At 64.8% G+C, this 21,795-nt stretch overlaps 1 protein-coding gene across 7 annotated transcripts in view; it reads right to left on the bottom strand.

Annotated features, from left to right (window-relative positions):
- Positions 1-92: 92 nt before the first annotated feature.
- PACS2 (phosphofurin acidic cluster sorting protein 2) overlaps positions 93-21,795 on the bottom strand; it is a 64,546-nt gene continuing 42,843 nt past the window's right edge. Inside the window, exons 7-25 of one of the 7 annotated variants that reach the window (XM_061395583.1) lie at positions 21,560-21,640; positions 20,440-20,496; positions 17,304-17,461; positions 15,747-15,837; positions 15,385-15,459; positions 14,271-14,413; positions 12,934-13,066; positions 12,631-12,735; positions 12,399-12,505; positions 12,152-12,306; positions 11,796-11,906; positions 11,017-11,125; positions 10,381-10,413; positions 6,827-6,869; positions 5,424-5,466; positions 4,990-5,125; positions 4,168-4,394; positions 3,860-3,973; positions 93-3,165 (exon numbers count right to left, since the gene is read on the bottom strand). In XM_061395583.1, coding sequence (XP_061251567.1) covers positions 3,047-3,165; positions 3,860-3,973; positions 4,168-4,394; positions 4,990-5,125; positions 5,424-5,466; positions 6,827-6,869; positions 10,381-10,413; positions 11,017-11,125; positions 11,796-11,906; positions 12,152-12,306; positions 12,399-12,505; positions 12,631-12,735; positions 12,934-13,066; positions 14,271-14,413; positions 15,385-15,459; positions 15,747-15,837; positions 17,304-17,461; positions 20,440-20,496; positions 21,560-21,640 — 2,040 coding nt within the window. In that variant the 3' untranslated portion in view covers positions 93-3,046. Of the gene's footprint in view, positions 3,166-3,859; positions 3,974-4,167; positions 4,395-4,989; positions 5,126-5,423; positions 5,467-6,826; positions 6,870-10,380; positions 10,414-11,016; positions 11,126-11,795; positions 11,907-12,151; positions 12,307-12,398; positions 12,506-12,630; positions 12,736-12,933; positions 13,067-14,270; positions 14,414-15,384; positions 15,460-15,746; positions 15,838-17,303; positions 17,462-20,439; positions 20,500-21,559; positions 21,641-21,795 lie in introns of those variants that run through there. The other 6 variants (XM_061395584.1, XM_061395585.1, XM_061395582.1 and 3 more) reach the window with 6 other exon arrangements.

Raw genomic sequence — 21,795 nt, 5'->3', positions numbered from 1 at the left:
GTCGGCCTGCGGTGCCTGGACACCGGGCGGCGCCCGCGCCTGGACGGATGGAGGGGCGAGGCTGCTCGAGAGGAATCACACAGCAGGCGAGGGAGGGCCTGGGAGTGCTCCCCGGGTTTATTAGTGTCGCATCAGCACCTTAAAATAGTCCACGTGGTCACATACGTGACAGATTATAATCTGTTTCCCAAAAACGCTATTTACATTAATCCTGTTTTCCATTAAAAAAAAAAAAAAAAAGCTAGCAACACGTACATCCTAGAAACCAAACAACGCACAAAAACTGGACGGGGTCTGCAGGAACGCAGCGGTGCCCCTTGGCCTGCAGCGCCAGACCCAGGGAAGGGGCCCCTAAGCCCGGCCCCTGAGGCCTCCCCCAGGAACTCAGCTTCCTCTCCGCCACAGGATAGGAGGGGTCTCTAGAAGGGGATCAAAGCACACATGTAGGGGTCAGGCAACTGGCCTCTGGGAGCAAGCGGCGCAGTCCTGTCATGAGGAACGCGTCCTGGGAGGAAGGCCAGGCAGGTCTTGGTATCTGCCAGCGAGGACAGCGCAGCCTAGCTTGCCCTGGCCGCTCTAATCCTGCCGCCCCTCTCCTCCCTGAGCTGCGGCCATGACACTCGGGACACTGGCCTGCGTGCCCTGAGGAGACGGTGACCCTAGGGACTTGACACAAAGAGGGAGAAAGCAGTGGCCTGCATACAGGGCTGGAGCTGACCTCCCATCTGGCCTGAGTGAGGGTGGAGCCTGCCCATACTGTGCCACAGGCCCGTGAGGAGCCTGGCCTTGCCTGAACGAGACGAGTGGCTTAGCATTTGAGTCCCAGTGACCTCTGGTCACCCAGTGGGCGGAGAACTCCTGCTCTGCAGGGGCTGCTCCTGTCCTGGGGGTCACGGTCTGGGCCCTGCACTCCTCACAAGCTGCCCCAACACTGCCCTCCGTGCACTCAGGGCTGCGCCTCAGTCACAGGCAGCTTTGGCTTCTGAGTCATCTTCCTTTGAGGGACAAAGTGCTTTTATCTGTGTCCTCAAAACAGCTCCATGAGGTAGGCAGGGGAAGTGTTTACATCCCCGATTAGATGATGGGGAAACCAAGGCACCGGAGCCCAGGTCTCTAAGTGAGTCATGGTGGCTGGGGCTGTCTGTATGACCTCCGGGGCCCAGGAACAGTGTGGCCTGCCCAGGGTGGAGGTGCTGGGTGTCTCCTCCTTGGTATGAAGACAGCTCACAGCTGGATGGGACGGGACAGCCCCTCTTGGCCCCTTCCTCTAAAACTAGCTCTGCAGCTGGAAAGCCAACTCAAGGGCGTGTCAGCCACAGCTCCTTTTGAGTGTGACCTCTGAAAAGGAAACTCAAGGAGCAGTACTCAGGGCCCTGAAGCCAGTGGTGGGAACGAGGGCGGGGAAACTCCTGGGTCCCAGGCAGCTGCTGGGTGTAGACACAGGTGGACACTGCACAAGCTGCCCAAGGGTTCCTCCGCTCAGTGGCCTACACTCTCACCCAGGTCCTTCCCGTCCAAGGACCCTGGTCCAAGGGCATGCTCAGATCTGTCCACCTGCTAGACCCAGGGCTCTTGGCCATGGACACTCACACCCTGAACAGCCACCTGGGGGAGGAGGTAAGCAGGTAGGTCACAGGTAAGAAAAATGGACTGTCTTCCACCCCCAAGGGGGACCCTTCCTTGCCACGGGCTGTTGGAAGTCCTGTCCTCCAACAGAGCGGGGAAGACCTGCAGCCTGGCTGCGTTTGGCACTGTTTTTCTGAGCGCAGCCCGTGTGTTTCTCAGCCCTAGAAAACTGGGCTCAGAGCCCCTGGGTGGGCACCCCGGGCCTGCAGCCACAGTGGCCAGGTGGAGCGGGTGGGCTCTTCCTGGGGAGCCCTGGGGGCAGGGCTGGGGCTGAGCAGGAGGACTGGAAGGGACCCGGGCCTCGGGTCAGGACAGCCACTGCCTAACTGCACAGGGAGGGGGATGGCAGGGTGCTCCACTCACCCCCCACTCCCTGCGTCCTGGGGACCCAAACCCCAAATCCCTTGCTCTGAGGAGCCTAGCCTAGACAGGCGGGGCCCCGGCTGCACCCATGGCTCCAACGGGGCTTGAGCCCCTACGGTTTGGCCACTTGCCTGAGCCTCACTGGCCACATTAGTGGTGCAGGTGACAGACACCTGACTGCCTGGCCCAGACACCCCCAGTCAGCAGGCGGGGCCGGTGTTGGGGCAGGCGGTGGAGCTGAGGCAGCAACTTTGTTCGGGGCAGGATGACTCGCAGAAGCAAAGCGGTGCCTCGGGGGCAGCGAAGGGCGCGGGGAGCGGGGGTGGGACCGGGGCGGCACGGCTGGCTCTGCCTCAGTCCTCAGGGGCTGCTGGGATTTCAGAAGAGCAACGTCTGTTTGGCAGCTACATTATAACATGTATTTAAAAGCATTAAAAATATCCGCTACTATAAAACCTCCACTGCCCCTGGCGGCTGGAGTTCATTGGGATCCAGAGTGGGCGGCGGCGCTGGGGCCCTCTCGGCTGGTGGGCGGGGGGCCCAGGGCGGGGCTGACTGGCCTCTGTGTTCCGCTCAGGACGTCCCTGACAGAAGGCTGGCCTCTGGCCCCTGGCCCCCCAGCTCGCTGCCTGCGCACAGGCAGCCTGGGGTCCACGGGGCCACCCGCAGGACCCCCGCTCCCTGAGGAAGCAGAGTAGTCCTGGCTTTCAGAAAGGACAGGACACGAAGGCAAGAACCCTTCTTGTTGGGGGGACTGGGTCGGGGTGGGGGGGTAGTCCTGAGGCCAAAACACACCTTCCGTGATCCCGCCTGCCCTCCCACCCCCGCCAGGACATTCTGGTTAATAAGCAGAGCAGTTATGGGCTCCCGGTGGGGGCCGCCCCGTTAGTCTCCAGGTTGTGAGCGCGTTCATACTTAAGACTGTTTCTCTCTGGGGTTTTAAGGGTCTGTCTCTGTGGTAAACTGAAGTGTGAACAGAAAAGCAGCTGGGCCCTCCAGGCCGCGGCCATCGTGGGGCTGCAGAGCAGAAACTGGCACGGCCCCCCGGCAGGCGGGGCTAGAAGGTGGACTTGGAGTGTCCGAAGATGCAGATGGGGAAGTGCTTGACGTGGGAGGACCACTGGGCCGCCAGCTGGAAGAACTTGACGTCGTTCCACTCCACGCCGTCGATGAGGACTGTGGGGACAAGACCGCCTGACCCGCCTGCCCCTAGCTCCAGGCCGCGGCCGAGAACAAGGTGGGGGGTGCTGACACCCGTGGGAACCCCCAGGCTCCCGGGAGACACTCGCTGGTTCTCACCGGCCCTGCGGGAGGAGGTCGCGGACCCCCAGCTCCCCTCCTGGCCTTCCTGCCGCCTGCTCCCACCCCATCCCCATGGCCCGAGAGCCTCTCCCCAGCCACCTCAGGGGAGCTGGTGTCCACAGCCCGTCTGCCTCGGAGGGGTCTGCAGACTGGGTTTGAAATACCCTCCACTTAAGCCAGAAAATCAAGAGAAAGGCTGGCTCTGGGCCACTGTAGTCAAACCCAAGCCCACGGAAAAGAGAGAACTCGAGAGCTCCGTGTTCTCAACCACTCAGTCGCAGATTATCTTCTATAAAAATTCTGACATAAAGCAGAAAGGACTGAGAAATTATTTCTCAGAATTTGAAAAGCCACTCCACACACACAGGTGGGCTGGCCCCAGTGTGCTCTGAGCGCAGACTACGTAACATGACATCACAGCCAAATAAGCATTTCCGGAGGGGAACTTCCACAAGCGGCCCCGCCCCGCCCCGGTTTACTTCCGTTTCCTGTTGGACACAGGCCCCGCCCCAAGCCGCGCCCACTGATCACAGGCCCCGCCCCCGCCCGCGGGGGCGCCTCGGCTCACCCCGCAGCATGTTCTGCTGGTGCTTGGCCGTGCAGATCAGGCGGCTGATGCCCTCGATGCACTGGCTTTTGGACTCCACGTCCTTGTCCTTGGTTTTCTTGGGCAAAAACATCACTAGGAGGAAAGGGGGCCGTGCTGTGCTCCTGCTGCTCCTTCAGGGCTGGGGGCAGCGCAGGCTGTACGCTCCTCTGGCCCTCCTTCCACGCTCACCCTGACCGCCACCACCCGCCCGCCAGCGGGCCCTTGCCCAGGGGTGTGGGAACGAAGCGGCCCCCAGGCCCGACGGTCAGCCCGCCTCCCCTCCTCACCCTTCTTGTTCTTCTCCTTGGTGACCACGGTCATGGACATGGTGGGCGTGGCCACGGCCTCGCCGCTGCTGGGCAGCCTGCTGACCTGGAGAGACCGGAAGGTGCACTTGAGTGTGTTTTTGGTGGTGGGCGAGTCCTTCTTCTCCGCGTCTCTCTTCCTGTCTGCAGGCTGAGCTGCCGTCCAGTAATCCACCTGCAGCCCCATGAGCTCAGCGCCGACGCCCTGGCTGTGAAAGACGAGGGAGGCTCACCCCTCCGTCCTCAGGAGGGGACGGCAGCACCCCGGGCTGGCATGGCAAACGGGTGCCCTCTGGTGCCTGTGCTGCCCGACGTCGGGGAGCACCTCTGTTTTGAGGGCCCAGGCCAGCTGCCCCTCATAGGTGCAGGCCCCAGGGGGTCCTATGGTGGGCCTCCCCGACCCTGTGGCAGTCCTGTCTGGGTGGGTTCTGCTCAGGAGAGCCCTGAGGACACCCGAGAGGGGCTGCCAATAACCACACCCACTGTATCCCAGGTCTGCTACTCACATCCGAGTTTCCAAAACTCCCTGTGTCCAGAGCACCCTATATTTATAGACTCTGTAGTTCCGGCCCCAGGAATGCAGGGGGCCAGGTGGGGAGACATCAGGCCAGGACTGAACAGTAGGGCACCCCTGTTCACTTGTCTGAGTGAGCCCTTGTCGACACCACTGTGTCCCCTGCAAGGCCACCCTGACCCTCTGCTTCCAGGCAGCCTGGGGTGCGGTCAGGGACCCCAAGGAACCATCTGGTTCTCAGCCCCATCCCTACTGTGCTCGGGGCAGCACTTCTGCGTGGCTGCGTTTACCTGGGGGAGGACAGGCCTCCGCTCACCGACGGGGAGGAGGGCGGGGTGGGCGAGGCCTCCTTGGCCGCAGGAGACGTGGACGGCGGGGTGGATGAGAGCACACTGGAGCCCGAGGGGGCCGCGTCATCTGAGTCACCTTAGGGGAGGAGTTGGGGGCGGTGCTGAGCTTCCCCCACGGCTCTGCTTGGGCAGCTCACGGCCCTCTGCACCCAAACATGGCAGGGAGGCCAGGCAGCTATGGGCTGGGGGAGCACGTGTGGGAAGCCGGAGGACCCCCTCCCCCAAAGCTGAGCAGGAGCTGTCAGGCCTCAGGGACAAGGGAGGCCACTCCTGGTGAACACAAGCCCTGCAGCAGACAGGCACTGGGGCTGCCACCCGCCACACCCCCACCGCCGCCACCCCACCCCAGCCCAGGGCCTGGAGAACGCAGTCACCTGACGTGGCCGAAGATGGCTCCACTATCCCCACTTTCACCACCTAGGAGGCAACAGGAGCTGCTGAGCAGGGCTCCAGACCCTGGTAGGGACCTGCTCCCCGCCGCTGCCCACTTGCCACACCCCCCTGCCCCGCGGAACTTCTGGGGCCGAGCCGGGGCCGAGCTCCTCAGTGCGAGGGGCAGAGCTGGGCTCACGGGAGCCACCGTCCATGTGGTCAGCTGTGCCACAGGCCCTGGTGAAGGACCCGCCCTCTGCAGATGGTGTGTTTGGGAGACGCCCTCGAGATGCAGCCTGCTTTGGCCATCCTGCAGTCCCGGGATGAAGGCACAGGCCCCAGAGGCCCTAGGCTGCCGGCCAGCTGGCCACTGGCCTGGCCCTGACCTGTGACCAGCGTTCAGGATGCATATGGCCTCCGGCAGGAGAGGAACCCTCTCCCCTTGAGTGAACCTCTCAGGTCTCACACCCCGGCCTCAGCAAAATACATGTGCGTGTGACTGGCCAGGCACAGGCAGCGGCGAGTCAGGTGCTGGAGCGAGGGCGCCCAGCCCAGCAGGGCACCAAGGTGGCTGCAGGGCCTGCTCCATTTCCCCATGGGCTGCCAGGGGTCCCGGCCCACGCCGACCGGGTGGGAGCTGTGTCAAGTGAAAGAGATCGCGACGACGACCACGGCCTTGGTCACACTGCGGCGGCTCACGTGCAGCCAGCAGGACAGGCCCGGCGGTCACCACAGTAGCTTCCGCAGGACAGCCCCGGACGCGCTCCCTCCCAGCACAGCCAGCAGCCACCCCTAGCCTGAGCAGAGCGAGCGGCCTAGAGGCCCTGCCGCCTGCCTGGCTGCCGCGTGCCTCTCCCAGCAGATGCCCTGGCTGGAGACCCCAGTGGGGCCACAGGCCGTGGACACACAGCCGGCCGTCAGGCGGCAGCCCTGGCTCTTTGGCCAAGGGACAAAGTAAAACCTTCCAACTTACAGGCCACGCTCCAGCCAAGCAAGCCTGCCCTGAGGCTCCCAGAGGACAGAGGCAGTCCTCTGCCCCAGACCCCAGGAGAGGCCTGTCCTGAGGACGGCCGGCCCTGGGTGGCCCCTGAAGAGCCGAGCCTGACACTGATCCCCGCTGCCCAGGACAGAGCTGAGGACCAGCCCCGCGCCCTCAGGCAGGCCGCCTGCTTCCACAAGTCCAGTCCTAGCAGCGCCTGGGCTCACTCCCCACTTGATGCAGGAGAGACTTTAGGGCGGGAGGGATGCGAAGGCAAGTCGTCTGCTCCAACTGAAGAAGGTTCTGGACCGTGTCGCATGAAGACGACGACACGCTGATCACGTTGGCGGATCGCGGCCGCCCTGCAGCAGAGCAGCTGGGCAGCAGGATGGCGGGCAAGGCGACGGCTGCCTGGGCGGTACTCACCCCGACGAAGGGAATGAACTTCTGGGAAGACTCCTCATCGGGGCTGAGACAGGGAAACACACAGTCAGCCTCCCTGAGGGGCGGGGCTGCCCTCTGCAGCGCCCGGCCCACCCGGACTCGTGCCCGCCCTCCTGCGGGTGCCGGCCTGGACCTCTGACCGCAGGGCCCGCCGACCTGCAGGAAGCCTGAATGTGTCTCCGCATGAGGTCCAGAGCCCCGAGGGGCGGCCTGAGGCCATCCGCTCCTCCCTCTGGGCTGCCTGGCGCGCAGGCAGCTGGCCCATCCTGGAGCCACTCTGCTGGCCCCCCGGGGCCCCAGGAGAGGGTGGGCTGCCTGTGCCCCCAGGATGCCCCAGGAGCAGCCCGGGCCACCGCCAGGGGGTGGGGGTGACCGTCCCGTCAGGCTGAGACTTCCCTTCAACAGTCTGAAGTTGGTGCCCACTGCGGGGGCGGGGGGAGGCTCTGTGTGCATGCTGCTGTACTGCGCCCACAGGCCCTGCACAGCTTCTGGCAGAGCCCAGCCTCTCCAGGATCACCTGTCCTGACCGCTGGTGGAGAAGGCAGCCAGAGTCCCCGGGCCTGGGTAGGGGAGAGCTACCCACTCCTCCCGGGCCAGGGCTGGTCCTGCAGCTCAGCTGGTGCCGCTCTGCCCCCTGGTATCCACCCTGGTCTGTGCTCCACTGGCGGCTGAGAGAGCACCCCCTTCTCACCTCCACCTGGATCCCACAGGCAGAACTGGTCCTGGGCCTTGTGTGGTTCCTCCCCCAGCCACAGGGCAGACAGGTGCCCCCTGCCCTGCTTCCTGGGCAGGCACCCTCTCCAAGCCATCCTCCCAAACCTGAGCTTGAAGTCACAGAGCGACTCTTCTGCAGAGCAGTCCACACACGCACACCCAGCAGGGCAGCGGCCCGGGGGTGCCACCCAGGGAGAAGCCTCTGCACCAGGCAGGCCTGCCGGTGGGGACCCAGGCCCAGCTCAGCCAGCTCCCTGGGCACCAGCTCTCAGGACCAGGAGCCCCAGGGTACCAGAGCTTGGCAGGAGGCTCTCCCCTCCCTGTCCCTGTGGCAGATGGAGGCCTGGGGCTGGGGGTGCTCCCGTGAAGTGTGATCACCAGCTGGACAAGCGCCCCTGGCCCAGGGGTCAGTACAGAATGCAGGTCCCAGTCTTGGCAGGAGGTGCTGCCCCGTGCCCAGCACGCCACCCATGTGAGGGAACAGCAGTTGGCAGGAGACACCCTCCCCTGGGCACCCCTGGACGTGGGCACCCATGAACCACCCACCCACCCAGCACCACCCCCATCTCTGCAAAAGACCTGGCAAACGACTGGATGAAAGAACCTCCAGGTTCAGTCCCTCCAACGGAGCCTACCAAATTCCCAGGCTTTCTTCCCATCGTAAGAAGCAAACGGTTGAGAAAGAAAACTTCCCTTCATTCCAGTTCTCGTTAACGGTACAACCCAGAACTTGTGCCTGGACCTCCTCCTGCGTGTGCGGAGGCAGGACATGTGGGAGCCCCTGGCTCAGGGCACAGGGGCCTCCTGCGTGCGGAGGCAGGACGTGTGCGGCGCCCCTGGCTCAGGGCACGGGGGCCTCCTGCGTGAGGAGGCAGGAAGTCTGGGGGCGCCCCTGGCTCAGTGCACAGGGGCCTTCGACCCACAGGGCCCCCACCTCAGCGAGCCACTGCCCGCTAGCACGCCCACCCCTCCATGATCAGCACGCAGGGAGGCAGACAGGGGAGAACCCCAAGGAGAGGGGACTTGGAGACTCCACAACACAAGCATCAAAGCCAAGCTGTGCTCCTGGGACATGCAGACAACACCCACACGCACATGCCCACAAGACGGGGTAACACCGGCTTCCATCGGGACCCCTCACCCTGGACCCTGCATGCGGAGGGCATGCGTGCTCCTGGCAGGGACAGAGATCAGGACTCCTAAGGCCTGAGCCCACGGCTCCGTGCCAAGGCCCCTGGGCATGGCTCATGAGACCTGTGTGTGGGGGAGGTGCCTCCATGTGGCATCGGCGGCACAGAAGCTGAGGGGAGCCCACACTAGCCAAGAGGCCAGGGTGGGGGTGCTGGGCAGCCCACACAGTTGCCTGGGAGGACCACCAGTGGGTCTGACCTCAGGCCAGGAGCTGGTGCTGAGCAGATGGGAGCCTCCCTGCTGACGCCCTCGTGGGGCTGGAGCTGGAGGAGGCCTGGGACGGCTGTGCCCGCTGCCCACCCTCTCCTGGGTCTCCTGACCCCTCCGGGTGGACAGCAGCCTGTTCTGTGTCACTGCAGACAAAGGCTAGCCCGCTGCCCTTCCGGCCCTGGGCTCTGAGCCTGGATGGCACACTGGCTTTCACGGGGCTCCAGCCGGGGCGCAGGGACATTGGGACCAGCCCCACCCCGGGGCCGGTGTTACCACTGCAACGCGGGGCTGGGGGCTGAGCACGGAGGCGGCTCGGGGTCTCCCAAGGCCCGGCCACAGGCGTGGCTCACGGGAGCCCACCCTGGCACAGACAGATGCTGCGGCCCAGGCAGCAAAGCAGGCTGCGCTCCCGGCGCAGCTAACGGGGGTGGGCAGGGTGGGGAGCGAGCGCAGGCCCCCAGGACAGCTCGGGGTCAGCGGGGCGCAGCTAACGGGGGTGGGCAGGGTGGGGAGCGAGCGCAGGCCCCCAGGACAGCTCGGGGTCAGCGGGGCGCAGCTAACGGGGGTGGGCAGGGTGGGGAGCGAGCGCAGGCCCACAGGACAGCTCGGGGTCAGCGGGGCACCCCACGGCTGGTCTTTCTCTAGACCCTGAGGCTTGTTTAGCAGGACAACTGAACAGGCTCACACCCCTCCTCCTGATCCATCCCGGGGCCCAGCACAGAGGCGGCCTGGGACCCAAGGACTCGCCCTGGGGCTTTTCCAGAGCAAATGCCCTGAGGCTCAGGCAGAGCAACGCCCCGTGGGGCCCAGTGCCAGACACCTATCCGGCAGGGCCATGGGTCTAGGCTCCGACAAACGGTCAAACGGAGGAGACGCCGCCTTGGGGGCAAAAAAAAGAGCCTCGCTGTGTGCAGAGGTCCCAGTGGTCTGGCCACCATCCAGGTAAACCCCAAAACTCAGCTGCGAAGCTGCCCCAAGCCACTCTCCCTGGCTGCTGGCAGCGGGCACTGGGAGCAAAGCCCATGCCGAGCGGTGCCAGTGCTTGCTTGGTGGCTCACGGGGTGGAACCAGTCCCTGTGGCTAACAGCGGTGGCAATGCCAGGCTTCAGAGACGCAGCAACTCAGAGAGGAGTTCCGCCGGCCACTTCCCAACCCGTGCTCTCACACGCTGCCAGGCAGCAGACTTTGTCCCTGAGGCTGGGTGGGCGCCAGAGAGGGACCGGGCAGCGCCAGGAGCCTGCCTGATGGAGGCTGTGCCTCCCGACCCCCATACGGAGACCTGAGAGCCACCCCACCTGCCGACACTGCCAAACAGCCCTAAAGACCAGCCAGCGGGCAGCAGGGGGCCAGACCCAAGGCTGCCAAACAGCCCTAAAGACCAGCCAGCGGGCGGGGGGGGCCAGACCCAAGGGCAGCGGTACCTGAGGGTAAAGTCAAAGTGAAAGTTCTTTCTCCTTTTCAGAGAGCCGCCAAAGAGAGAGACAGGACGCTGTTAGGCGCTCGGGCGGTGAGGCACCCACTGGGGGTCCCTCACAGAGCCGGGGGCAAGGCAGCTGAGCTTCTCAGACCGCTGCGGTCTGCCTCTTCCTGCCACCCCCTGACCGCACCTCTGTTCACAGACGGGCGAGGGGACCGCTCGACCCCCTCAGACTGCACAAGGCCCCACCCCATGCCAACGGGCATCAGCCCAGCCCCTGGCCATCGTCCTGCACGGGGCAGGGTGAGGACCAGGCCTCCCGCTGGAGACTGGCTGCTGGAGGAGGCAGGTCCCTGCTGGGCCAGCACCGGGGCTGCTGCTCTTGTGACTCCAGTTACAGAAAATCCCAGCGCGTACAAAGATAAAGAAAGATCAACCAGCTAATCCTAACTCTGATTTGTGTCGGGAAAAGGTGCAGTGGTCAGGAGAACTGGGGGCTTCCCTCATCCCAGGTCTCTTTCCATCCCGTTGGCCCGTCAGTGACCCGAGGAGCTGGGACAGTGAGGACGCAGGCCGCCTGGCCAAGACTGCAGAAGTATGGCGGTCTCCACCCCACGCCTGCCCGGGCCCCAGGAGGTACCTCTTCTGCTTGTAGGTCAGCATGGCCTCCGCGATGGGCAGCTGGTGGGCGCAGTTGGCCCCCGAAATGTACTGGGTGATTCTTGACACGATGTCCGGCGTGTCCTGCACTGCAGAAGAAGACCAGAAGGGATCCGTGGGCATGGCGCACCCCAGCACCCAGGGTCCAGGCAGCCAGGCTGGGCACGGCTGAGAGGCTCCTCTGGCTGCTGCCCTCATGGGATCCTGGGGAAGGCAGTGAGGCCTCTCCAAATCCTGAAAAGCCCTCCCCTGCCGGTCACCAAAGAGCTTTGCGGCTCACAGGCAAAGAGAAACATCCTGGCCCATCCCCCACTAACCATGCCTGCTGACCCCAGCTACCTGCCCGGCGCTCAGGCCCGATACATAAAGTGTGTCTCAGAGCAAAGCAAACCACTGACTTTCAAAACGAGGTGTGATGGGCTGGGCAGCAGGGCAGGGGCGCGAGGGTGAGGGGCGCGGGGCGGGAGTGGGCGGGAGGGCAGACCGGGCCTGCGGAGAAGGGGGCACAGAGCGGGCAGGGGCGGCTGCAGGTTGCAGGGGGGGTGTGGGCGCGAGGGCGGGAGGGCTGGTGGGGGTGGGGGCGGGGCGGGGGGGGGCGGACAAGAGGGGAGGAGAGGAAAGGCGCAAGGGGCGGGGTCGCGGGGGCGGAGTGGGGGGCTGGGGGTCGTGGGGGCGGGGGGGGGGGGGCGCCGCGGCCTAGGCGGGAACCGGAGGGGCGGGGGACGGGAGAGGTGGGCGCGCGTGCGCCCGGGGCCTCACCGGCGCTCTGCGCCTCCAGCTTGTTGAACAGGTCCCTCCAAGCCAGGTCCTGGAAGAAGTTGTTATACCTGTAGTCCACGGAGCCCAGGTACCGGGCCACGGGGTGGGAGCCTGGGGGCCGAGAGGGGCATCAGGCGCGGCCCCGCCCGTGGCCCCCGCTTCTCCGCCCCCCGCCTCGCCCCGGGGCGGGGGTCTCCCTGAGGACTCCGCCCCTTCCAGCGCAGACATTCAGCCAAGCCAAAAAACGGGAGTTTTGGTCTTGAGAACTTTGAAAGGTTAATAAATAAGCAAGCCCCCGCCAGCGCCCTCGGCGTCCCTGGGCAGCCGCGCGGCCCCAGGGCGGGGGACCCCCTCACCCAGCGGGATGACGAGGAAGCGCATATAGCCCAGCCAGTCGGGGGTCTTGTGCGACAGCTGCTCCACGAAGAGCCGCAGCACGGCGCTGAGGTAGTGCTGCGCGCCCGCCACCGCGATCTTCACGGGCGTCGGCGGCTGCGAATTGCAGTTGCAGCTGCGGGCGGGCGAGGGGCAGAGCTTCAGGAGAGCGGCCCTCACCCCATCCCGCGACGCTGCGGAGCAGAGACCCTCACGCCCGGGACTCACTATCTCTGAATCCGAGACACGATGGTGCTGAAGGCCGCCTGGACGTCGGCCGCAGAGCAGGTGCAGACCACCGGGAGCGTGTGCCGCTGCAGCACCTCTGAGAGGAACTGGGGGGGCGGGGGTGACCCTCAGCCGCGCGCCCCGCTCGCGTCCACGGTGGGCAGGGCTGGCCAGGGCCCCACCGAGGAAACACTGCCCCCTCCCCACCCTGCCCTGCCCGGCCCCTCCCCACCTGCCCCTGCCAGTCCGAGGTGTTCACAAGAATGATGTTTTCCGGGAGCTGGTCGTCAGAGATGAGGATGTGGTTTAACTGGTCGTACACAGTCTTCCTGGGGATCTGGAGAGACGGGGCTCATCTGCAGCTGCCCTGAGGCAAGCTGTGCCCAGCCCCTCGCCTGCCCAGCTGACAGGCGGGAGAGCCCAACCCCTGGTGCACGCAGACATACAGCCCCCGTGTGGACAGAGGCCACGGGGCCGGGCGGCAGGAGCATGGGCTCCCGCCGGGCCCTCCCCTCAGCCCCCCGCCCGCAGGCACCTGCAGCTGGCTCCGCGTGTCGGGGCAGCGCTCGTTGTCCAGGCTGTTGGCCCGCTCGTTCTGCGGGCGTGCCGGCTGCCGTTCCTTCAGGGACGTACTCCGGCCCCGGCGGCCCGCCTGCTTCCCCTCGGACCTGTGGGGCAGCCGCGGGCACTCACTGCCCTGGGGGCCCAACCTCTCTGCGGTGAGACGGCTGCGCTGGGGGTGGTCGGGCAGCTGGGCCACAGGCCACGAGGACGGAGACCCCAGCCCCTCCCCTGCCAGGTGCGCCTGGCGCAGACCGTGCCCACGTCCTGGAGCTCAGGGTGCCCCTCCCAGTCCTGACACAGGCCCCTGTGCCCCCCCAGGTAGTGCCAGCACCAGAGCCCTGCTCCTGGAAGACTCCTGTCCCAGAAACAAACAAAGCCAAGGCCTCACGGAGGCCAGCGGCTGACATGCCTGTCTGCTGGCTCCCGCCAGGCGCGGCCTGGGTCGGGAGGTTCGGTCCCAAAGGCCGTGTGCATGTCGCCTCCCTTCCCGTTTCTGGGAGGAGGCGTGTACAGGGAGGCAGTGCGGGCTGACCGCAGGATGAAAATCGGGGAGCAGCGCATTCAGTGTCCGCCATACGGGGCCGGAAGCTGGGAGAGGGTGGAGGGGGCCCTCGGGGCACAGTGAGCTGAGGGGTGGGCTCTGAGGCCCTGCAGCAGTGGGGGGCCCGGGGCCGACCTCGCGGAGGGACCATGCAGAAGGCTCAGAGCACTGGGCCGGTCAGTGCTTAGGGAGCTGCGGCACAGCCGGGAGTCTGACCGTGGAGGGGGCGGGGGAGAGAGTGTGCGGAGCCGGGCGGGGGAGAGGGTGCGTGGAGGAGGCGGGGGAGAGGGTGTGTGGAGGACACAGAGGGCTTGTCCTCTGCCAGGAGGGCGCCTGGCTCTGCCGTTTGAGGCTGCTCCCGCGTCCACGGGACCCCGGCCTGCTGCCCCTGGCCACGCAGAGGCCCTGCACTGGACTGCGCACTGTGTGAGAGCTGCTCTGCTTGTCTGCATGGCCCGCGCCCAGCGGGCACACCCCGCCCACGCTGACACCAGGCGCCATGGAATCATGGGCACCGAGCACAAGCCTGCCCCAGCCCAGACGGCACCACAGGGTCCAGGACAGGGGACAGGGGATGGCGGGCCTTCCCTGGCCTTGGAGCCGGCAGCCAGCTCCAGATGGGGGTGAGTGAGGGTCCCAGGTGGGCCCCCCGAGTGATGCTCATCATGCAGCCAGACAGGCCCCCCAACACGGGGCGCCCACACATACTCCACACTGGCCCACAGGGGCACTGCCTGGGCCATGGCCTCCCTGGGGCGGCCGGTCACCTGGTGGAGGGGATAACCAGGGATTCCGTCTTGGTGATCCGCCCGCTGGGCGGCAGCTTCTCGGCGAACAGGTCCAGGGCAGAGGTCTCCACCTCGGGGCTTTCCTCAGGCGGTGCTGGCGGCTCCCCGGGAGCGGGCGTGCTCTGTAGGCAGAGGATGGAGTGGTCGGGAACGCACACCCCCGGGGCCCCCTCCCGGCGCTGTGCTCCCATGCCCAAGCTGCCTTGGTTTGGGTGAGGGTGCTCAGGCCTCTCCTGGGCTGGTGACTCCATGCATGTGGACATGGTCACATGCTGCCCTGCGAAGCCAGCTGACCTCTACCTCCAACCACAGAGCTCCCAGTCCTGCCTGCCGTGGGGAGACCCGCACCACCCCTGCCCTCCCCTTCCTTGAGAACCTGCACGAGAGCAGCAGGAAGCAGCCGTGGTGGTCTGTGCCTGACAGGAAAGCAGGGGGGCCCTGACCATCCCCTGGGGTAAGGGGAATCCAGGGGGACCTGACCATCCCCTGGGGGTGGGGTGAATCCAAGGGGACCCTGACTGCCCCTTGGGGATAGGGTGACTCCAGGGGCCCTGACCATCCCCTGGGGGTGTGGTGAGTCCTGAAGGACCCTGACTGTCCCCTGGGGGTGGGGTGAGTCCAGGGGGACCCTGACCATCCACCAGGGGTGGGGTGAGTCCAGGGGACCCTGATTGCCCCTTGGGATTAGGGTGAATCCAGGGGCCCTGACCATCCCCTGGGGGTGGGGAGAGTCCAGGAGTACCCTGACCGTCCTCCGGGGTTGGGGTGAGTCCAGGGGGGCCCTGACCATCCCCCGGGGGTGGGGTGAATCCAGGGGTCCTGACCATCCCCCAGGGGTGAGGTGAATCCAGGGGGGACCCTGACCATCCCTCGGGGGTGGGGTGAATCCAGGGGCCCTGACCATCCCCCAGGGGTGGGATGAATCCAGGGGGGACCCTGACCATCCCTCGGGGTGGGGAGAGTCCAGGGGAACCTCATCATATCTCTGTGCAGGTTCTGGATGTCGGGAGGAAGAGGACCTCCAGGGCACAGGTCAGACCCCGAAAGGCAACATGTAAGTGGGCTCTGTGAAGGTGGCCCCACGCCTGCTTACGTGGGCCACCGAATCGGACACGCTGTCACTGGGCTGCTTGCCTCCGAGGACCCGCGTCTTCTCGGGCACGTCGGCCTGTGTGGATGAGTCGGGAGGGAATCAGGAGGTGTCCGGCAATGGTACCTAGGCTGGCTCACCTCTGGGCAGGGGACTCTGGCCTTGGAGGCAGCCTGGGGAGACTGGCCAGCGTTTCCTGGACTGTGGGCTCAGGGCCACCCCACAACAGTCACTGGGCAGGATACTCAGATCACACCGCAAACCGGGAGGCACTGAGCCTTGGGCTTGTCGGAGCCTCCAGTGACTCAGACGGGAGGATCAGGGTGGCCCCTGCCCGCCCGAGGACCCCAGCGGGGGCTGCTCACCGGGCTGGGAGGCTCCCTCTGGCTGCGGGCGCTGTGGACACTCCCGATCTCCGTCTGTGAGCTGGAGTGGGACAGGCCTTCGAAGTATGGCCTGGGAAATGGGGACAGAGAGTGTGTTGTCCTCCACACAACCCCCCAGGGCCCAGCAGGGTTAAGCACAGAGCAGGCCCCACCCTCAAGGACCACAGCACAGGCGGGGACACTGCGGGCCTGAGAGCCGCCCAGCACACCTGTGCCCCGAAGCCCCCCAACCCCGGGGGGCGCCCGGGGCACCCGCGACAGCTGCATCTGACACTTGGAGGCCTGGTGGGTGGGGGGGCCTGGGCCCCCCAGGCCAGACTGCAGGAGCTGAAGGTCAAGGTAAGGAGGGCCAGGACCCCTGCAGCGTCTGCTGATGAAGCCACACGGGCGTGAAACGTGAGGCCGGATCCCAGTGTGTGAGGCCCGAGATGCCACACCTGTGTCCCGGGACTGGGACGGGGGCTGGCTGGGGGCTCGCCCTGCAGCAGATTCCAGTGGGGACAGCGCGGGTCAGCTGGGCCATGGAGGTAACCTCGGTGGCTGACAGAAGCAGAGACCTGCCCCCCTGAAGGCAGAGAGGGGTCGGGGGGCCACTGTGCTGGCCTTGAAAGTGGAGGCGGCATGGGCAGAAAGGAAGAGGGACCCCTAACCTGAGCCTGCAGTAGCTCCTCCAGGAAGAGGAGGCTGGGGACCAAGTCAGCAGTCACTGGCTGGTCAGGACTCGGGCCCGCTGTGGGGGCGCGGTCCCGCCATGGTGGGGGGGGCTGCCGTGGTGGGGGTTACACGGTGGAGGGTCCCACTGTGGGGGGAGTCCTGCTGTGGGGGGGTTACACCGTGGGGGGGCTGCCGTGGAGGGGTCCCACCATGAGGGGGATTCTGCCATAGGGGGGTCCCACTGTGAGGGGTCTGCCGTCGGGGGGATCCTGCCATGAGAGGTCTGCGAGGCTACGAGGGGCAGTTGACAGCATGCCAGCCCCCTCCTGGGTGCTCCCCGGGCTCTGACTTGTGCTTGTTTAACATCTAATGATCAGCCAGGCCACAGACCTTCCTGCCTCTGACTTAGGCTCCCCCGGCTCCAGGCCAGGCTGCAGCCCCCCACCTGCCCCCGGCCCCCTGCCATCAGCGCTGTCCCACACCCCTGCCCCTGGGGGGCCCCCAGTGCCCCCCCCGGCTCCCCACAGGATGGACAGCCCCAGGGCACCACTGGTCCCTCCCAGGTCCACGTCCCACCCGCCCCTCCTTCCCGGACACGGCCTCCTGCGGGGCTGACCCCGGCTGGCTCCAGACTGGACTCTCCCTTCGCCACACCCCACCTCTGGAAGCCCCGCAGACCCAGGGCCCCCTCGGGATCTGTGCCTCCTGTCCACCCCCTCCCCAGAGCCCACACCCCAGAGGGCCTGCTGCCCCACACATCGCCTTCCCTTCCGGCCCCGAGGACCACCCGATGGGCCGCCTCGCGGCTCGCCCCTACCGGCCGCTGGCTCTGAAGGCAGGTGGCTGTGCCCGCGTCCGGGATGCTGGCGCAGCTGGACCCACCTGAGCTTCGGCTTGGGGGTGCTGAGGACGCTGTCGTCATCCTCCATGTCGGGGCCGCTGTCGCTGGGGTTCTCCATGTCCAGCGTGTCGTACAGGAGGTCCAGGTCTTCCTCGACCTCAGGGACATGCTCTGCGGGGTCCTGCTCCGAGTCCAGGACCTACGTGAGGCCAGAGGTGTGAGGCTGCGGGACAGACGGGAGGAGACTGCTCGGCCACCCGGCACCCTTCCTCCAGCCGGTCCCTGCGGGCATCGCACGGAGGCCTCTGGTCACCCGGGCGCTTGGCTCGGCTCTCTCCCCAGCCTGGGAAGCCTGCGCCGCCAGCACGGCCTTCAGAGCACTCGACAGCGCTCCCACAACAGAAGCTGTGCCACGGCACCCCCAGGACCCGGATGCGAGAGGCTGCCCTCCCTGGGCGCCCCTGCCCCCGCCAGCCCCCCAGGACCCGGATGCGAGAGGCTGCCCTCCCTGGGCACCCCTGCCCCCGCCAGCCCCCCAGGCCCGCACACTGGCCCTTTCCCAGGAGGGTGCACGCGCTGCAACCACTTGGCATGCAGTGTCCCCTCCTTAGCCCAGCGGTGTGTGTATCAGAGTGTGAGCCTCTGTGTGTACGCCCACAGCCAGCTCCTCCTTGCCAGTGCGTCTTCACAATGGGTCACAGCGTGTCTGCCGTCGGCCGGTGGGGACGGGGCGATGCTCCCAGGTTCTGTGGCTACAGGGAAGCTCCTGTAACGCCATCGGCCTGTGTGGACGAGTCTCCTCCTCACGGGGAATCACGGGGCACTGCTGCGTGCCTAGCAAGGGTGTCTAACCCGTTCAGCCTCTTTTCCGCAGTGGTGGCACTATGGATGTTCCCTCCAGCATGCGAGGCTTCCAACGGTCACATATCCCCATCAACACGTATCTTCCGTGTCCCTGGGGACGGCCAGCCCAGTGGCAATCGAGAGGGGTCTGCGGTTGTGATCTGCACTCCCTGATGACTAGCGACGTCAAGCATCTCCTCGTGCGCCTGCTGGCTTCTTTGTATCTCTTCTTTGGAGGAGTATCTCCTCAGATCCTGTGCCCAGTTTTTAAAGCGGGCGGTTTTTTCACTGTGCTGTTCTGAGTTGTACGTGTTCTTTCTATGCTCTGGATTACAGGTCTCTTATCAGATACGTGATTTGCACAGTATTTTACCGTGTGAGCTGCTGTTTCCTTTTCTTGCTGGTACTGTTTGGAGCACAGACCCTACATTTTGATGGATCCACCTCGCTTGTTTTTTGTTTGCGCGTGCTTTTGGTGTCATATCTGAAAAGCCACTGCCTGATCTGAGCTCACAAATACTCCTGTTTTCTTCTAAGAGGTCTACAGTTTGGGCCCACACACTTAGGGCTCTGAGTCGCCTGGGGTTGATGTTTGTGTGCACTGTGAGGAGGCGCCTCTTCTGTACCCAGGCATCCCACTGCCCCAGCACTACCTGCTGAAAAGGCTATTTTCCCCCACTGAACGGTCTGCCTGGAAATCAACTGATCATTAATAGAACGACTTAACCTCACTTCACTGATCTGCTGAGGATGGTAGCTTTTGCTAAGTTCTGAAGACAGACAGTGTGAGTCGTCCACGTCTGCTCCTCCTCAACGACTGTCTTCTTGATTCTGGGTCCCTTGCATTTACGTCTAAGTTCCAGCACTCGGTGGTTGGTTTCTGCAGAAGGGTAGCTGGAGGTCTGCCAGGAATCGCGTGAACCTGGAGGCCAGTGTGGGGAGGACCTCGGCTCACGTGAGGAGCCACCGCAAGGGGACGGCGCCACCCTGCGTGCAGACACACGGCTGCCGCTTCCGGGCATCACGTATGCCGTCGGGAGGGCGACAGGCAGGAAGGCCAGGGGCCTCCACACGGGCAAACAGGCTGCGAGGGTCAGACGTTTTTGCTCTCGCTTAAGCGGCAGGAGGCAGCAGATTACAAGCGTCAGACTTTTTTCCCTTCTCTGTACAAATTTAAAAGCTTCTTTTAAAATTCTGTGTCGCCATGACGACACCTGGTTCCACCTGAACTTTTCTCATGCCTTGAGCTAACCAATGCGTTTTTCTTATGGAAACGTTTTTCTTAAGCTGTGTTAATGAACGATGTATTTACTCTAGGTTCTGTCTTCAAGTCGGTTCCACCAAAGATTCAGAACAGACTTGACAAGCCAGTATGTTCTACCCACGCAGGTGTTCTCTTAAGCTGTGTTATCCAGACCATGTATCTGCTTGGAAACCTGCCTTTCTTCAAGATTCACGTCAATCATTTTACGGCCCGGGATAACTCACTTTGTGTCAATGTTATCTGAAAATGCATGTTGTGGGTGAGAGACCTGGTGCCAGTCTCTGAGTATTGAGACATTTCCTTTCTCTAATTAACAGCCTCCTGATTGGCATGTAACTTATTCCTAAAGATTAGCAGGGGGGCCCTCTTTCTACCCTCTTCTGATGTCTATGTCAGAAGCTGTCTCTCTTTTATACTTTAATAAATCTTTATCACACAAAAGCTGTGAACGATCAAGCCTCGTCACTGGCCCCGCATTGAATTCCTGTCCTCAGGAGGCCAAGAATCCCAGCATCGTTCACGGCTCAGCAGCAACCTCTCACTGCTGGGACCCACGTGGTGACAAGGCCTTGGGGCTCAGACACTTACATGCCACATGCCCTGGGTGGGTCCAGAGCCTGGGGACGAACTGTCCTCTGATCACATTTAAAGAAAAACCAGGCATTTTTCTTCTGGTTATCAAAGTTCTACAAACTCATCATTTGGAGATTAGAAAAAAGCGAAAAGAAGAAATTTTAAAGCACACGGTTGATAGCCAGGGAGGCCGTGTGGGGTGACGGGGCACATGGAAACTGTACTGTTTTTCTGTGAACCTAAAACTACCCTAAAAAATAAAGCCCGTGGTCATCCCCCCCAAATACAACACCCCGCTTTCCTCCAGGTCTGTCCAGCGATCGTTCAGGAAGCACCATGGGCACTGCCCGGGCCTCTGCCCACCCCCGAGCGGCCCTGGGGGTGGCCCCACCGTCCACACTCCCGGATGAAGACATCACCGTCTGGAGACCCGCCCAGAGCTGGCCTCTGGGCCCTCTTCCCACCAGGGCCCCGGCTGCCGGGGGCCGCCCCCTCACCTCGTCGGAGACTTTAAACCTCCGCAGCAGGGCCACCACTTTCTGCTTGAAGTTTTGCTGCTGCAAGAGAAGCGGGACGCGGTCAGAGCACGCGGGGCTGCTCCCCAGCGACGGCGGGCAGGGGCGGCTCAGACAGCAGAGACCCGTGACCTCCAGCCGCCCGCAGTTCAGCAGCGGCAGGCGTTTTCAAAGCATGAAACCACACTTGTGCTCAGACCTGGAAACGGGCCCACCGACAGGCTGGTGGTCTGGACCAAACACGGGGATGGAGAGGGATCTACGGCTCCTTCAGAAGCCTCCACGCGTGAGGCCCCACCCTGCCTCTGTGGACCGCGGTGGTGGCCAGGGTGCGAGGGCCCATCTACTCCCAGTACAGCCGTGGCCACAGGGCTCAGCTCTGGGCACCGACCCTATAGGAGGAGCCCCAGCTCCATCGACAAAAGCTGGGTGTCGGGCCCTGGGCCCGAGGCTCACACAGATGCTGTCCCAGCAGTTCCGGACGCACTGTGGTCCAGACAGCTGGTTCACTCAGTGTTCGGGAACCAGCCCGTGGCCGCCCAGCCTGGCCAGGTGGCAGGCTCTGGGGCAGGGGTCAGCACTGGGGCTTCCTGGGCCGCCCTCCATGCTGGCCTGGCCTGGGGCCACAGCCTGGCCTGAGAGCGCGGGCACCAGGGGTGGACACTCTGGGACGGGCCTCCGCTCCGCCAGAACCTCCCTGCTGGAGGAAGGGCCTCCAGCCCTTCCGAGCCCCCGACCGCCTGCCTAGAGCCGAGACAGGGGCCGGCCTCACACTGGGCGTGTCCGGGCCAAGCAGCAGGCTTGCTAGGGGACTGGCCTCTGCTCAGGGACTGGCCTCGCCCACTGCCTCTGGGCCTGTGGCCCGCAGCCTGGGGTTGGCACGCTGATGCCCTCCTCCCAAGGCGAGGCCATGGCGTGGAGCCGCGCCCACCTTCACGCTGTTTGCGGGGAAGAGGCTGGACCTCAGGAGAAGCCACAGAGCCGGGCTTCCGGGGCAGCATGCGATCGGACCGGCCGCCCCACACCCTGCCCGCCCCCTTGGCCCCCACCCCAGGCCCCCGCCCCCCACTTCCCCAGGTTAGTAAAACCAGTCTCCACCGACCCTGGTCATGGACGGCGTTCTTACTATCGATCGCCGCTGCTTCTTGGGCTTCCCCACATCAAAGTCATCCTCATCCAAATCCTGCAAAGACAGGCCGCTCCTGAGCCCTACACGGGGCCCAGGGACCCCCCACGTGGACTTTGGGTGTCAGAGCGCCTGCTGGCAGCGCCCAAGCCTCAGGACACCGTGCTGGCGGCTCTGGGGGTCCTGGCATCCCCTCAGGGGCCCCACGTGGC

Source organism: Bos javanicus, chromosome 21, assembly GCF_032452875.1.
Source record: "Bos javanicus breed banteng chromosome 21, ARS-OSU_banteng_1.0, whole genome shotgun sequence".
In the NCBI taxonomy this organism is placed as follows: domain Eukaryota; kingdom Metazoa; phylum Chordata; class Mammalia; order Artiodactyla; family Bovidae; genus Bos; species Bos javanicus.
This window is presented reverse-complemented; position numbering and strand designations above follow the sequence as displayed.